The sequence below is a fragment of the Mauremys reevesii genome, linkage group 21 (genome assembly GCF_016161935.1).
Source record: "Mauremys reevesii isolate NIE-2019 linkage group 21, ASM1616193v1, whole genome shotgun sequence".
Classification (NCBI taxonomy): Eukaryota; Metazoa; Chordata; order Testudines; family Geoemydidae; genus Mauremys; species Mauremys reevesii.
Window position 1 is genome coordinate 6,426,411 of NC_052643.1, and position 15,120 is coordinate 6,441,530.

Consider the following 15,120-nt stretch of genomic DNA (forward strand, 5'->3'; position numbering starts at 1 on the left):
ATTTGCAGGATTGGGCCCTTCATGTTTGCCAAGTACTTTGAGATCCTCAGATGAAAGGCAAATGTGATGAATAGCCTGACCCTGTAATGGGCTTCACCTGGGCACAGAGGTCCACCTGCATGGAGCTCATTACAGGAATGGGTCTACAGTTCACATCTTTCAGTGGGTGCAGGATTGGGCTCTATTATTCTTAGGTCTGATTGTGCCTGACTTGTGCTGAGTGTGCCAGGAAGTCATTTTCTCTCTCCCTCTTCTCATTCTCTCTGCAGCTGCTTCTTTCATTTCTCTCTCCTCTCTCTCTCTTTTTAAAATCAATAATTTACAAGAGTTTGTAAAGAATTCCCCCAGAAGCAAGGCTGGGGGTGAAGGGTGTCTTTTAAATTGTCAGCCAGAATCCACCAAGATTTACATTTATTGCAAGTATTCAATTAATTGTGTTTGAATAATGCAGCCCTTGATGCTCAATCAATAAGAGAAGGATTATAGATTCTCTCATCATCTTAAGAGCTTAATATCCTCCCTTTCTATATTTACTGTTGCTCAGACATATTTTCACAATATGTTCCACACTTGGCATAATTTCCTGCCAATTAACATGCTTCCAGATTCCAAAGTGCATCCTTTACAGATGTTTACAGTCACATTTTCCATTTAAAGATGCCTGTGACACAGAAATGTCCACGAAACTAGCTGACACTGCCGCCTCACCACTGACACCATTGCCTTTGTGCTATTATAGTAATATTTTAATGCCATCTCCTGAAAAACAACCATCAGAGCCTTTCAACCACCAATTGACAAACCTACTCAGCTTGAGAATAGGAGCTCTTTGTTCGTGTTCCACAGCCATCCCCTCTGCATAATCCTCTCACAGTGTATTGTCCACAATGAAAAAAAGGCTACACAACAGAAACCGCTCACACAATTGTTAGAGAGAAAAAAAGAAAAGAAAGAAAGAAAAGGGGAGAGGGAATAAATAGAATTAAGAAAATATATTTTTCAAATATATAAAGAGAGAGACACTTTGCAGTGATCAGTACAGTTTTGGAGGCGGGATAATATTTTTTCCCCTTTGTTCCCACCCTGCCCCTACCTCTCAAATGTCCCTGTTTTGAAGGAGGCCGCTCATCTTAAGTCTAAAGGTACCTAGAGCTGCACAGATCAGACATGTCCTCACTTTTAGTCTTGAAAGTTATTTACATTGGGTTTTTGTTTGTTTGTTTTTTTAATGACAAAGCTGAGGCTGTAGAAAGAGTTTATGAGACTGAAGCAATGAATCCCATGGCATGGAAAGTTTTTTGCATTATTTTGCATGTCCCTCATTTGGGGCCTTGCTGACCTGTCGCATCTCACAATCAGGCGCTAGCAGATTGAGAGATGCCCCTCTTAGCTCTTCCTGTTGAAATTACGATCTTCTTAACACCACTCTCTGTAAATTTCACTTCCTAGCTGGGGCAGTTCTTTGGTGAAAGGATCTCAAACATAGCATTACACATACACACAAAACCCCCCAACGGCAGTAAATATGAATTCTTATTAACAACACAACCTAGCTGTCCCAGGGTGCTTTTCCTCCATTGAGATCACCCTGTGGCACCAGCCACTACAATAACGACCCATTTGTAGGCATCTTCATGTTTTAGTATTTATATAGTGGTAGGACCTAGTAGCCAACCAGAGTGGGGCCCCACTGCATTAGGTGGCATAGAAACCTATCAGGAACCATTGGCAATAACAACTCGATTCACATGTGAGAGTCAGACCCCTGCACCTCTGTACGGCTATTGTTGTTATTCTAGAATTATGCTTCTTAGTCTCAATTGCCATTGTTCAGTGATGAAGACTCCTGAGTTACCCTCCTGGGCCCTTTTGTCCTGGCTGTAACATCTCTCTCCGTCACTCCCAGCCCTCATATCGCTCCGTTCAATGTTATGACACCGGATCTCCAGAATCTTACCACCAGCCCCAGCGATGGATTGGGAGTTCTGGTAAGAATCCAGGGAAGCCTCTTGCTGGCAAAGCTGGGAAGAGAAAAGTTGTGCTTGTTTTGCAAAACCAGAAACAGGAACACTTTGGCTCCAGGTGCCATATAATCTGAGCCCCCTCCCTCCCCTCGGCCCAAGGTCAGGGAAGGGGAGCTGGGGACTGGCTCTGCTTTGGCCCAGCTCCAGTAACAATCCAGGCAAACACACACTTCCTCCATCCCCCAGCCCCTTCTCCTTCACCAGCAGAGGCTCCAGCAGCAGGCATGATATTGTTCGACCCACTTGGCAACTGTTGGAAGCTAGGGATAGCACGTTAAAGCATGGGCAGGTTTCCTCAGCTGCGAAGGGGCCAGGGGAAGCAAGCACCAGGATCCTGAGGGTTGGGGTTTTTTGTTTTTGGTCTTTCAGGTAAAATCCTTCTCCTTGCCAGTAGTGAGTTTTTGTTTGTTTGTTTATCAATACACCAGGCAGGCAGTTCTAAGCAGGCAGGAATGGCTGGTGGGTTTGCTCTTGTGTAATGCCATCCAAGGAGAGACTGGCACAAAGATGGAGATTGTGTGTGTGTGTGTGTTGAAATGAATCAATGATGACTAGCACACCAACACACCCAACCCATCGGGGTCCATTTAACTTTCCCCTGGGGAGCAATCACCACAACTCCTCCATATGCCCAATTCCCTATTAGCCTCAGTATGAACAGAAAAGTACTTCCAGCATGGGCCAGTTCGACATTTCATTAATTTCTTCTTTCCTTGACATTCCCCCAGTGACCACCTAACACACCTCACTCTGAGACAGACATATGCAGCCTTAGCGTTCGGGCTGAAACAGATCTCTCTGCATGCTGCAGGCACAAAAACAAGACAAGAGATAGTGATCAGACACAGGAATGGACTGTTTTGTTTTTTATTGTACATTGCAGAAATAGCCCTGTGTCGTGGATAAAAGTGCAACATACACAATATTTAAGAAAAGGAAAAAAAATAAAACCCTTCTTGAGGTCTGTCTTTCAAAGTTGCAAACAAAACCGTAAAATAGTCCCTCACACAAGAGGCTTTTTTTTTTGCACATATCATGCAAAAAAAAAAAAAGTAAAAGAAAACTCAGAAGATATTTTTATATATATATAGATGTCTAGATATCAATAAAATCCAGTAGAGAGCCCTATAAAGAACAGAAATGACACCAAAAGTGCTACTTTACATAGACTCAAAGAGCACTAAATAAGAAAGGAAAACAGACTGCCATTTGGCATCTCAAGATATTTGGCACTCTTGTGATTACATTGGATTTTTTTTTGTTCCTTTTTTTTTTTTTAAACACAGTCTATTAAAGAGAATAAACTGCCACAATATAGGGAAAAAAACCAGAGATCGCCCACACTACAGACTGCATGGTCGTTAGAAAAAGCTGAGCATTTTTTTTTTGTTTTACATATAAAATTTGTCCATTTGCGCTAACTTGAGCAGTTGCTCACAGCAAAAGTAATACAAGCTTTAAAAAATAAAACAATAATTCTTCCTATAGTTCATTCCTTATAAAAGTTTTTGCACACATTCCATCGATACGTTAAAATGTGACTAAAATGAAATATATATATATATATAATTTATATATAATTTTTTTTAAACATCCAAGGACATCAACATAAAAAAAACCCAATGAAACTGATAGCATGTTACATCCAAGTGCACGGAATCATTTTTGCAAGATTAAATAATGTAAACAAGGTGCTCATTTGGAACAACCATGACCAGCAAAAGGTACCCACGGTCTGAAAACACTGTGTTTTGCTGCATTGTTCAAAGTACTTTAAACCCCAGATCAAGAATTGTGCAATATTCATCATATAGAAAAAAGAAATGACTAGTAATTTAAACAACATAGCTGCAACTGATACACTTTGATTTATTACTGTTGTTTGTGGGCTGGGTTTAGGTTTTTGTGGGGTTTTTTGGTGGATTTTTGTTTTGTTTCGCACATTACTTAAACCTTCTTCCTTTTTGCACCTCTTCTGTCTCCAAGCCTGATGTTAAGATACAATCTGCTGATGTGCATTGTGGATCACAGGCTAGTAATGAAGGATTTCAGAGTGCATTTTGTTTGTTTGTTTTTTTGCCAATAATGTGTTACATTGCAAATTATTTTCCCCCTTTACTCAGTGTCTCTGGGAGGGAATTAAACACCGGGAGGTGCCTTTTCTGAAAGATTTTTCAGCACATCATCAATTCTATCATCTTCAATGACAACTGTAAAGCAGAAAAACAAAATGATGAATACATTGTAGCTTCCGTGGTCCCCCCCTCTCCTTGCTGTTGCATGAATTCCCCCGTTATTGCAATCTGCCCCCCTGAAACATGTATGGTTCAACAGAGTCTCTCTACCTAATGTCCAAGGCAACACTGAATTCCAACACACACACTCACAGTTATTGCAAATGATTTTGTTTAAATAGCATTAAAGGCAGGGAAACGTGAGTTTCTTATAGAGAAAGAACTGTGTCCATTCAGCAATTTGCTCCTATTTAAAAAGAAGCGATACCATTGCAAAGAATTAAATGCACTGGATGTTACCCACTTAATCCAGTGTTTTCAAGGTCACCAAACACTTGGCCGCTAGGGTTAGGTTGCCTAAAACAACTGATGGTGTATTTATGTAATCAACTGGGGTAAGTCGTAGCTAAATGGAACCTATTCCCAGTTGCAGGATCTCTGAGCTCTCCAGATGTCAAGAGACACCTCCAGGTTAGCTATGTTGTGATTATTGAGATCACCTGGAATTTCTTTGTCTCTACTAGGGGCACGGGGTTAGGACTGTTTTGGGTTTTTTATCATAAACATGCAACGTGGAGAAAGAGAGAGAAGAAAACACCTTTCTCACTGCCAGATGACCTTCCCTCTCCCCCATGAGTATCTACAGGATCTACTGCAGTTTTTCCACTCCTCTTTGCCACTCGATGCAGACTCAACACCTCCCCAGCAGCATTTTGACTTGCAAGCCGGAATTCCGCGCACAAGACTCAGACTTGGATGTGATACATTTAAACTAGTCAGAGAACTCCATGTCCCCCCTCCCCCGCCCCAGTACGCAGAATGTTTTAACTACAGGGATGTGTTCAGTTCTCTACAGAAGTGGAAATGCCCTTGGGGAGGCGCTGAGAGTGGCAAGGAGGAGTAGGGGAAAAAAACCGCTTTGGATCTGCTCACCTAACCTGGGGGGTAAAAAAAAAGACCCATCGGTTTACACTGCTAAGTGAGCAGATGATCCCAAGCTGCATTTATCCCCCACATTGATCACTCCTGTGCACAGAGCAGGCACACGGCGGCAAATGGAGCTGCACCCGTGCCCGGTCCCCGCTGCCCCGGGATTCCCCCCGCAGACTGGGCATCCCGACCCCGTACTCAGCCCGGCCACCCGTTCCGCGCGGGTGCCAAGCCCTGGCTCATCCCACAGCCTTGTTCTCCGCCAGCCGGGCACGAGTGGCCGCCGCTCGGGGCGCCCCATCTCGGGGCGCTTGCCTGGCTCCCTGCCTCGAGGGGCGCATGGGGCGCGGGGAGAGGGGCGAAGCAGGTGTGTGTGTGTCGGGGCGAAGTGACTCCGATTCCGAACAGCTGCGGGGAAGGCAGCGGGGCGGGCGCGGGGGAGACCCCCCCTCCCCAGCCGGGGGCTTTAGGAGACGGGGCGAGCCCGGCCCTTACCTCTCTTGCTCCGGCCGATCTGCCCCAGCTTGGGGGGCCGCTTGCTCGGCCCGCCCGCGAAGAAGCCGCTGGTGTCCTGCAGGCGGCAGGTGAAGGAGATCTGCCCCACCTCCCCGCCCTCCCCGTAGCGGCCCAGCTTGTCCTCGCCGTAGGGCAGCACCTCCGACATGGTCTGGCCGGGCGGGTCCGCTGCCCCTGGCCCTCCGCCCGCTCCGGCTCGCTCGCAGCCGGCAGACAGGGTCGCCGCTGGCCCGGCAGCCCCGGCCCGGCAGGGGAAGCTGCAGCGGCGCTGGGGGGGTCCCGCTCCCGACTGGACTCGGCGGCGGCGGCGGCAGCAGCGCGGCCCCAGCTACATCCTCCGGCGGCGGCGGCGGCGCGAGAGTGGCCGCCCGGCTGCCGGGCGAGAGGAGGGGGCGGGGGGCGGGAGTCCTTCCCCGCGCTGCCGCTGGGGGCGGGCGCCGGGCTCCGGCAGGCACCGAGCGAGATCCCGGGGAAAGGAGCAACGTCACCGGGGGCAGAGCCCGGCTGCCGCGCGCGCGGGCTGGGCTGGGCTGGGCTGGCCCCGGGGGGGGGTCGCTCCTCCCTTGCAGCTCCGCCTCCCCGCCCGGGGGCACGAGAGCTCGGTCCGGCTGCCCGGCTCTGCCCGAAGCCTCCCATCACCCCCCCCCCCGCAGGTGGGGACAGCCAGGCACAGAGGGGGGGTCCTGCTCGCCTGACCCAAGCCTTTGCTCTCACCACTGAGCCTTACTCCCGCCTAGAGGGAGAAACAGAACCCCGGGCTCCTGCCTCCCAGACAGGGCTTAGCCCCGGCCCCTCCGGGCCTGGCACATCGGTTATGAATGTAAAAAAAAAAAAATTTGCCTGAGCCCCAGCACCTCTTTCATTCCAAATTAAGCCCTGTTCCCCAGCCTCCCGGGCAAGGCCACCCTTCCTCTCCTCAACCAGTTTGCCTCTTTGGTTTTCAGCAGCAGGGCAACGTCTCTGCTTCTACACCCCACCCCACCCCATATATACTGCAGCATTCTTGCTTTTCTTGTATTTTCTGATGCACATCCCCATGTTCCCTTGATTTCTTGGGGCGCCCCTCTTGCAGCAGAGTGGAGGAGGGGCGCTTTCAGCAACAAGATGGAGTGGAAGGTACAGAGCCGGCGAGCTGCCAGATGCTCTGCTGAAAAGGCAACGGCTGCTGCTGCTTCAATGTATTATTATTGTTCATTATTTGGAGGAAATCCCCCCTCCCACCCAGCACCCCTCGCTGCTGTGATCTCCAAGAAAGGGTCTGACAATTGCCTTTCTCCCTCTGAGTACCCTGGTCTGGGTCAGGCTCCTCAGTAAAGGGGCAGGGACACAACCTCAGGTGGATGGTTCATTGGTTCCCTTTACAAATCTAAGGAGCATTTTGAACAGCTTCTGACCAAAAGCCTCAATACTGAGATTAACCTCAGAGAAAGGGACCTAGATCATCTAACCTGGTCTAGCCAGGTATTTAGACTGCTCGTCAAATTGGGAAGGGACCAATGTCTCCCAATGCCCATGCGTGTCCCAGTCCTATGGAACTAATTGTAATGTTTTTACCTCTCTTAGCCAGAAAGTACATGCCCATCCCAGCTTTATAGACAAGCTCAGCTCATTGCTCCTGAACAAGCAGCGCCCTCGGGCAACAATCCCATTTATAGCCTATCTCTAGCATCTAAGTAATTGTCCTTTTCCTCTCTCACCCCTTCGAGGAATCCCTGTCAAGTGGATTCTCCCACCACCTCCTGGGAAAAGAAGCCTGAATGTTCATTCCCTGACTAAGGTTATGCAATACCCTGGCCAGCCATTACAGCAGTGGGGAAAGGGATGGCAAAGCCCAATTTTCTTTAGCTTCAGAGCAGCAGCTCTGCAGTAATGGCACTAATGCAGCGGGTGGAGCATTTGTGAGGCTTGGGCTGAGGCTATTGCCTTCTTCCTTGTGATGAAGGCTTACGGCCAGGGAGATAAAATCTTCTACACTGCTGGCAGCTTTACTCTGTAAATGGCCCTGTTTCCTAATGTGTGCTTTGCCTCCATAACCAGTCCTCAGTGTGGATGGAAAGGAAAGATTCACTTACAAGGGGGTGTAAATGGCAGAGAATGAGGGATGTGGCCTGCTCACAGTGCTGGAATATATAGTGAAGACTGCCGTGTGGTATCTATATGCTCCACATATCTGGCTCTCCACACAGCCAACACTGTAACAACCTACATGGAAGCTGGAGGGCGGAGCACAGGTTACAGGAGGGAAGAGTTTGAAGGAGGCGCTGGGAAGTCAGTCTGTGTGCACGTGGCTGGAATGCTAGCTGCCACTGCAGCACCCCCGTGAACAGTTCTCTTAATAAAGATTTGATTTAGTTTTAGAAACATGGTGCCCTCTCATGTCATTACTCAGCATGCGGTACGTGAAACAAGCACTGTGGGCATCTCACCTGTCCCACTCTCAGATGCATGTTTCTGCCACTACCTCCTCCCAGCAGTCCCTGCTGTACTGAGGGAGGTGATGTAACGTGATAAGGTGTGAATGCCTCCCGGAAACACTGTTGCACTCCCATGTGACATGGCATAACCCTGGTGCAGGGTGTCTGAAGCAATGCCTGGGCAACCTGATACCCTGTAACTTCCTGCTGCTGGAAGGCAGACAAATGAGTCTCTCTTGACCAGCAGGATGTGACTTCTGCAACTGGGGAAGCAAACAAGGGGAAGAAAGAAAATCCTACCCCAACACAAAGGTCATGCTACAAAACACATGAGCTGTGAAATTTTTAGTCTAAATCTGTAGTTCCCTGTGTCCCAATCCAACACAAATGGCTGTGAAACTGCAGGGCTGCGTGACCCACAGCACCACAAAGGGTGCAACATCAAAGCTGTCCTATGACACATGGCAACCCCTCTGTAAGCCAAAGTGATGCTAGAGTAACAGCACAACCCAAGGGAACATGAGGTTATGCAATGCAGCAGGACCCGTGTAACCCAATGCAACAGAGGGAGATGGGCCACTGCAGCATAGTGCATTGCAGTGTCATCTGATACGAACCCCTAATCCAGTGCAGTGTGATAAAATGGTCTCCTGATTTGGCGATTTAAGCATAGTGATGCCCATTGCAGCAGAATGAGGCTGGAACCTCATGCAGTGCCACATACACATGCTGAAGCAACACTAACAAGGTTCTGCGATAGTGACTAGGAAAACCATGTACCATTCCATCCCAACACCCATAACGCGCAGCTCCAGTGTACACCCTTTTAAGGGAAAGGAGGGCATAGTTAGCAGAGTTCACGAGTCACTGCTGATTCTTACAGGCCTTTTTTGTAGTCTGTTCTTCTCTTTGAGCAAACCTCTTTTGCTTGGAGGGTAACGTGTTGATCCTGTAGCAATTCCCTTGTTATTTAGCGCTAATTCAGATCCTCGTCTTGTGCAGATTTATTCAGTACGTGGAGACGGGTGTGAATTTTAGTGCTGGCAAAAGGTGCCAGACTGACAACCCTGACGACTGAAATCTTGTTTATGCAGAGAACAGGTACTAGCACAGGCAGTGGCAGCTTACAGAGAAGGGGTGGGGAAGGGTAGGGGCTCTGCTTCTTCTCTCCCATAGAGGTAACAGGAGTAGAAGCCAGTCACGCATGCTTTGAACCGTCCTATCAATGGCTAGTCTGTATGCCCACTCACGCCTTAGGCTCTCTGCTGAGGCTGCCAGGAAAGTTCCCAGTTAGTGCCCATCACAGTGGTTTCGGGATGGTACCTGGACTGGTACTGCCTGCTCACTGTAAGTAGGTCCCTACGCCACCGTCAGGTGGGAACAACGCTTCTGTCCTTCCTCAGCTGAATTTGAGCCACTGACCTAGAAGCAAAAGGCTCGGGCTACCCTGTTACCAAGCTCCTTGCCCCTGCTATAAAGTTTTGTGATAAATAATATTCTTCGTAGCATTCGCAACTAATAACAAATCGCCACCTTGAAGCATTTAATGCTTCGCAAGCATTTCAGGAATCAAGGGTCCGGACAGCTCATGAGATTGAGCTATAGAACCTTTCGTTTCTGGGGTACCAATCCGATTCCAGCTCCAGATGTCCGTGACTGAATGTTATTGCCACTCGACAGCTGTTCCATGCCCTCTCTGAAGTGAACTGGTGGTCTCAGGCCAGTTCCTAGTGAACAGATGTGCACGTGAGCCTCAGCACTAATTAACGCTCCTGCTGGCAGTCTTGGCTGAGATCCAGCAACCTAGGGTCGATGGGTTTAGAGACAGAGCTACCCTCTCCCTTTAAAGATGGGGTGGTGAGGCAGATCAAGAAAAGCAGGGTAGGAGAACGTGTACTGTTGTTGCGCACGACGTACTTGTTCTGTGGATACAGGACTTCAGCCTCAAACGTTCCACCACTACTGAATTCAATGGAAAAAATGGAAATCCTTCCCCTGGCCCTGGGCCCAGGAGCCCAGGTGACACCGAACATTGGCAGGCTGGGCTGAGGGACTCCGGTGTGTGTTTTGTGACAGTACGTCAGAGGGGGAGCTGGAGGGCACCGTGGTTAGTGACTGTGGCAGAATCACATCATCTGAAGGGGATGTTGTCTGTAATCTATAAAGTGCTTCAGCAGCGGATGAGCAGGTGAACAAGCACTTTCCACTCCCGAGAGGTTTAAGAGCTCCAAAATGGATTAAGTGTAAATGAAGAGCTCTTTGGTACTGTCTTCCAAGAACCAACCCACCCAGGAACTCGAAACCTGATTCTCTCAATCCTGCCCAGCCTTGCAAGGAGATGCTGGCTGTCAGCTCCCCAAAGCCTCTCGTTCTGATGTTTCTGTAACAAATAAGCCTATTTCAGGCTTTGCCTGCAGACTCGCTGGTCCCAGTGCACAGGAGATGTGTTTAAACAGTTATATTTGCATGGCTACCTTCTTTTTCCCCTGGAAATCACTTGGCAACAGAGATAACAGAGCAATGGTGTGGCTGCTGCCTGAAAGGCTAAGTCTGGGCTGGAGAAGGAAGTATCACTTGTGCCAAAGTCCCTGATTAAAACAGACAAAAAGGCTTCATGGGAAGCAACCCTGACCCTCTGTTTTGTGCAGTACATCGCTCAGCAGAGGGAAAATGATACAGCAAAGGAAATAATAGGCAGTAATGGGTCAAGCAGCTGGGCATAAAAGCCTGCACTAATTGAGCACAGCTTTTGGATAATTTCCCTGCCTCCAGAATGGGGGTTTCTCCTTTTATTAACCACAGGCCTCCTATACTGGGCAGGCAGCATGGCCCAGAGGACTGAACACAGGAACAATGACCAGAAGCAGTTAAAGCTTATGGACATCTCTGCCACTGATTCCCTTTGTGGCCTTGGACAAGTCACTTAACCACTCTGCTGCTCCCCATCTAAATGCATAGCAATGCATAATTCTTGTTAGCAGAGTGCTTTGAAAATGAAAAGTACCACGTTGCTACCTGATAAAGGAAAAGAGGGTTTTTAAAGATTCCTCAGTAGCCTCAGATTTTAGGGGCTAAATTTTCACTGCAACGCTTAAATTCACCTGGGTTTGTGGGCTCACCAGACCCAAAACAAGGCCTGTCCACCACACTGACTAGGGATCTCAAACCAGCATGCTCTTAATTGCTGCAAAACACACACAATATATCTGACCATCCCACCAACCAGTGTGAGGTCCTTAGTGAAATTAGCAGCACTGCCTGCCACAGAGAGGTCCAGCAGCAGAAGGGTTAAAACAAAAGCGTCTCCGAACACCATGGTTTATTAATAAGGTATACAACTTTCTCTGGCCTTGAAACGTTCTTGGTGGGTTCCAGAAGCGGGGAGAGTTGCTTGCTGGTTCAGTTTTCGCTTGAGCTGGCACTGCGTACCCAGCCGGTCACGTGATCAGTTTCTGGCTGCTTTATACAACTATGGTTTCTAATCTAGCAGCTGGAGAGATCAGACTCATTTTTTAGAAGAGGAGGGGAGCCGGGGGTGAAGCAGAGAGGCAGCATCTTCTGCATTGTAATTGTTCTGCTGCGTGAGAGTGCGTCTTGATTCAGGTCAGTAGTAACGTTTCCGGAGACACTACTTTTAGGATGGATTCTGCAGAAGCGGCACTTTAGCTACACGAAATACCTATTTTACAACTGTACCTATTTACTGATCCTTCTAAGGCTCTTCTACCACTCATTGCAGATGCTCAGATCATGCAGCAGAGCTGATGCTGGATGAATGCCACCAAGCTGCCAAGTCCTACATGCAGATACCACGTGGCTGCTGATTATTTTGCTGCCACTGCAGGCTCTTGCTATTGCATTGGCTTGGTACACTCCATCTGAGGAAGTGAATTATAAGCACTACCTGGACCATAGTAGGCAATCCCCCGCTGAAGGAAGAGTTTGTCCGAGAAAGGAAATCTCCACCATGCACAACTTGCCCTGGGGAGGAGAATCCCATCACTGAAGGACAGATGGGAGTAAAAGGTTTGCCATCAATAGTCACTCTCATGCACAGTCCTGCTGATTTCAGTGGAATACTCATGCTAGTAACCACTCGCTAAAAGGTATAAAGGGTCAGAGTGTGTCCCTGAGTGAAGGCACAGAAGCAGCTGGCAGGAGGAAATGAATAGCTTGTTAGAATGGGTCTCTCATTCGAGCAACATGGTGGGTAACGAGGCACATATGCTCATTCAGAGCCTGTCGCAGAGATTCCCCTGCCTTGATACTGTGGTTCTTATTATCAGTTCAGGCTGTGGCTGCTTTTTGGGTAGGATACATTTCACGAGTACTAAATTCCCATGCACTTTTTTCTATTTCTTCCTGAAGAGTCTGGCTGAAAACCAACAAGACAAGGTGAGGCAGGAGAAGGAGGGGCGATGTAATGGTAAAATTAGCTCTGCTATCGTGCTTTACAAAGAATGGCCAGTATCACTAACCTTGCCTGGCAGCTGGCAAAACTAGAGGCAGAGAGAGGGGAAGTGACTTGCCCATGGACACAGGTATGGTCTAGGATAGTGATACTCTGACCTCAGTGGTTCAGGAGCCAAATTAGGACCAACATTACTCGAAGGAGCCATAGTTGTGTGAATTCATTGTTTCATTTACTATAGGACTATATCTTTTATATAAATAATTCTTCTCACAGCAAATAAGTTAATAACTTAGTGCAAGCTGATAACTTAATTGGTTAATAACAGAGTAAAAGTATCTTGACTGGTTAATAAATAAATCACACAGTGTTTTAATATTATGTGCTGCAGCAGATGCGTTAAAGAACCCTCAGTCTGAGTATCTCTAGTCTAGCATCACCAGGGATAAAACCCCAGTCTCTTTACTTGCAGACAGGCACACTGTCCACTGCACCATAGTGCCTCCTCCTTTGAGATATAAAAAAATCCATCATTAAGAGGAAGGCAGAGAATGTAAAGCCCTTGAAACCCTGGAAAAAGAGAACATGAGGGAAAAAAACACACACACAGAGCTGTCACCGCATCAAAAACAACAGACGCACCAATTTGTTTCTTTAGACGTTCAACATCTAGCAAGTTGATTCAAGCTCTCGCTCTGAATTCTGTCCCTGGAGACAGCTGCAGCTAAAAGCTGAGATCTTGACAGATTCTGCTGTTTACTGGTGCGTTGCTATTAATTCTATCAGCTAAGGATGGAAAGGGATAGCAGTTAAATTGGCAAAGGTTCACAATCCCCCAGATCCTGAAAAGAGGGGACTAATCAAGGGAGGCCAGGCTGCTTCCTGGCAATCCTCCAACAACTGAAAGCGCCTTTCTGCTCAGAAAACTGATTAACATGGCATCATTGCATCACCTGTTTGTCGCAATCATTTTAATAACAAAGTAAGTTTACGAGTAAATTATGGGGTTTTTCCCTCCCCTCCAGCCCCCAGTTACCCCTTCATACTCTGTTTGGGATCCGAGGGTCATATGGGGTTATTCTCTTTGGCTGCATCATCACCCATGGCCATTGGGCGACCTCCTTGTCTACAAACTGTGGCCTCCGTGTACTTCCATTGCTATCACTGTGTTGGCACATGCTAATTGACTGGAACTTACGACATCATTTTGCCAAGGCCTGACTAGAACCTCGCTCGCTTCTCTTTAGCTCTGCAGCGCTGACAAGAGTAAACACTTATTTTTGACAGTAAAATCAGCGGATCCGATTCCAAATACAAACAAGGAGCGGGTCTGTTGAGTAAGAGTGAGTTGTTTTTACCCAGTGTCTTTTTCAAAAGAGACGGGCACTTTGAGCTGCCCAAGAGATCATTTTTATGACATCATAAAACGCAAGGAAAAGTGCTTTACGAGAAGACAAACTGCTGTAGAGAGAGACTGAAAATTAAAAGACACTTAGAAAACGTAACCTGGGAGAAAAACCAAAGAGAACGCAAGACAAAAAGAAAGACGACCACCTTTCCCGCAAGAGAACGAGAAGCAAATAAATGAAAGGGAGAGAAAAAAGAGACCAGAAATGGAATGAGAGGGAATTGTAATTGTAACACAGACTACAGCACCAGTTTGGGCTCACTTATTTTCTATTGCAGTAACACCTAGAAGTCTTACGTGAGAGGAGGGCCTCATTGTGTTTGACCCTGTACATACGCACAGTAAGAGAGAGTCCCAGCCCCAGAGAGTTTACAGCCCAAATAGACAAGACAGAACAAGGAAGTATTTGTATCTCCAGCAGACAGGGGAAACGGAGGCATAAAGAGATTAAGTAATTTGCCCAAGGTCACAGTCTGTAGCAGAGCCAGTAACTGAACCACGGCCTCAAGAGTCCCAGTCCGATTCCTCAACCACAAGATCATCTTTTGTCCCTTGTCCTGTAGATGTTTAATTAAAATGCTCAGTGAGCATTGAGCGGCTGTCTCTCAGTTTCATACCAAATCCTGCTGTCTCCCCTTCCTTACTCCCTATGAAGGAGTGAACCTCATGGAGAGAGAAATTATAGTTCACATTGGAACCAAATACAATGGTCACACTATACAGAGAGCCACAGAGCAAGGAGGGACCATATTAATAACAATAAGCATGGTTATAGCGATTTTCATCAAGAAGGATCTCAAAGCACTTAAAAATGTAGTGTTTTACGAACTATACACAGGATAGGGATCATTTCAGTCACTACTGAATTGCAGCCACCTCTGGGGGTGGGGCATGACAGCTGTTTAACAGCAATGCAAGAGTTCAAGACAGAAAGTGAGGGGAAACACCTTTTTCCGAGCAAATCTGTGAGGGAGAGGCAAGGAGAGATTTAGGAATTGTGACCAAGACATGAGAAGCTCAGCATTACCCGACTCATTACATAAATCCCCATTAGCATCCTTCTCCTCCCCAGCTCTGATCAATTCTACTGTATTCCTCGACTGAAACAGGTGGCTGGGGGCGGGGGGGTGGAAAACAAACCCTCCTCTGGACTGCATTGACAGGTACAACGCTATCACAGTAG

General features: G+C 47.5%; 1 protein-coding gene across 1 annotated transcript; it reads right to left on the reverse strand.

Moving 5' to 3' along the window:
- Nucleotides 1-2,881: 2,881 nt before the first annotated feature.
- CAMK2N1 (calcium/calmodulin dependent protein kinase II inhibitor 1) lies at nt 2,882-6,120 on the reverse strand. Its single transcript, XM_039509323.1, has 2 exons — nt 5,684-6,120; nt 2,882-4,234 (listed from the first exon to the last, which is right to left on the reverse strand). Exons 1-2 carry the CDS (start codon nt 5,850-5,852, stop codon nt 4,164-4,166), a joined length of 240 nt encoding a protein of 79 aa, XP_039365257.1. The 5' UTR covers nt 5,853-6,120; the 3' UTR covers nt 2,882-4,163.
- Nucleotides 6,121-15,120: the final 9,000 nt, after the last annotated feature.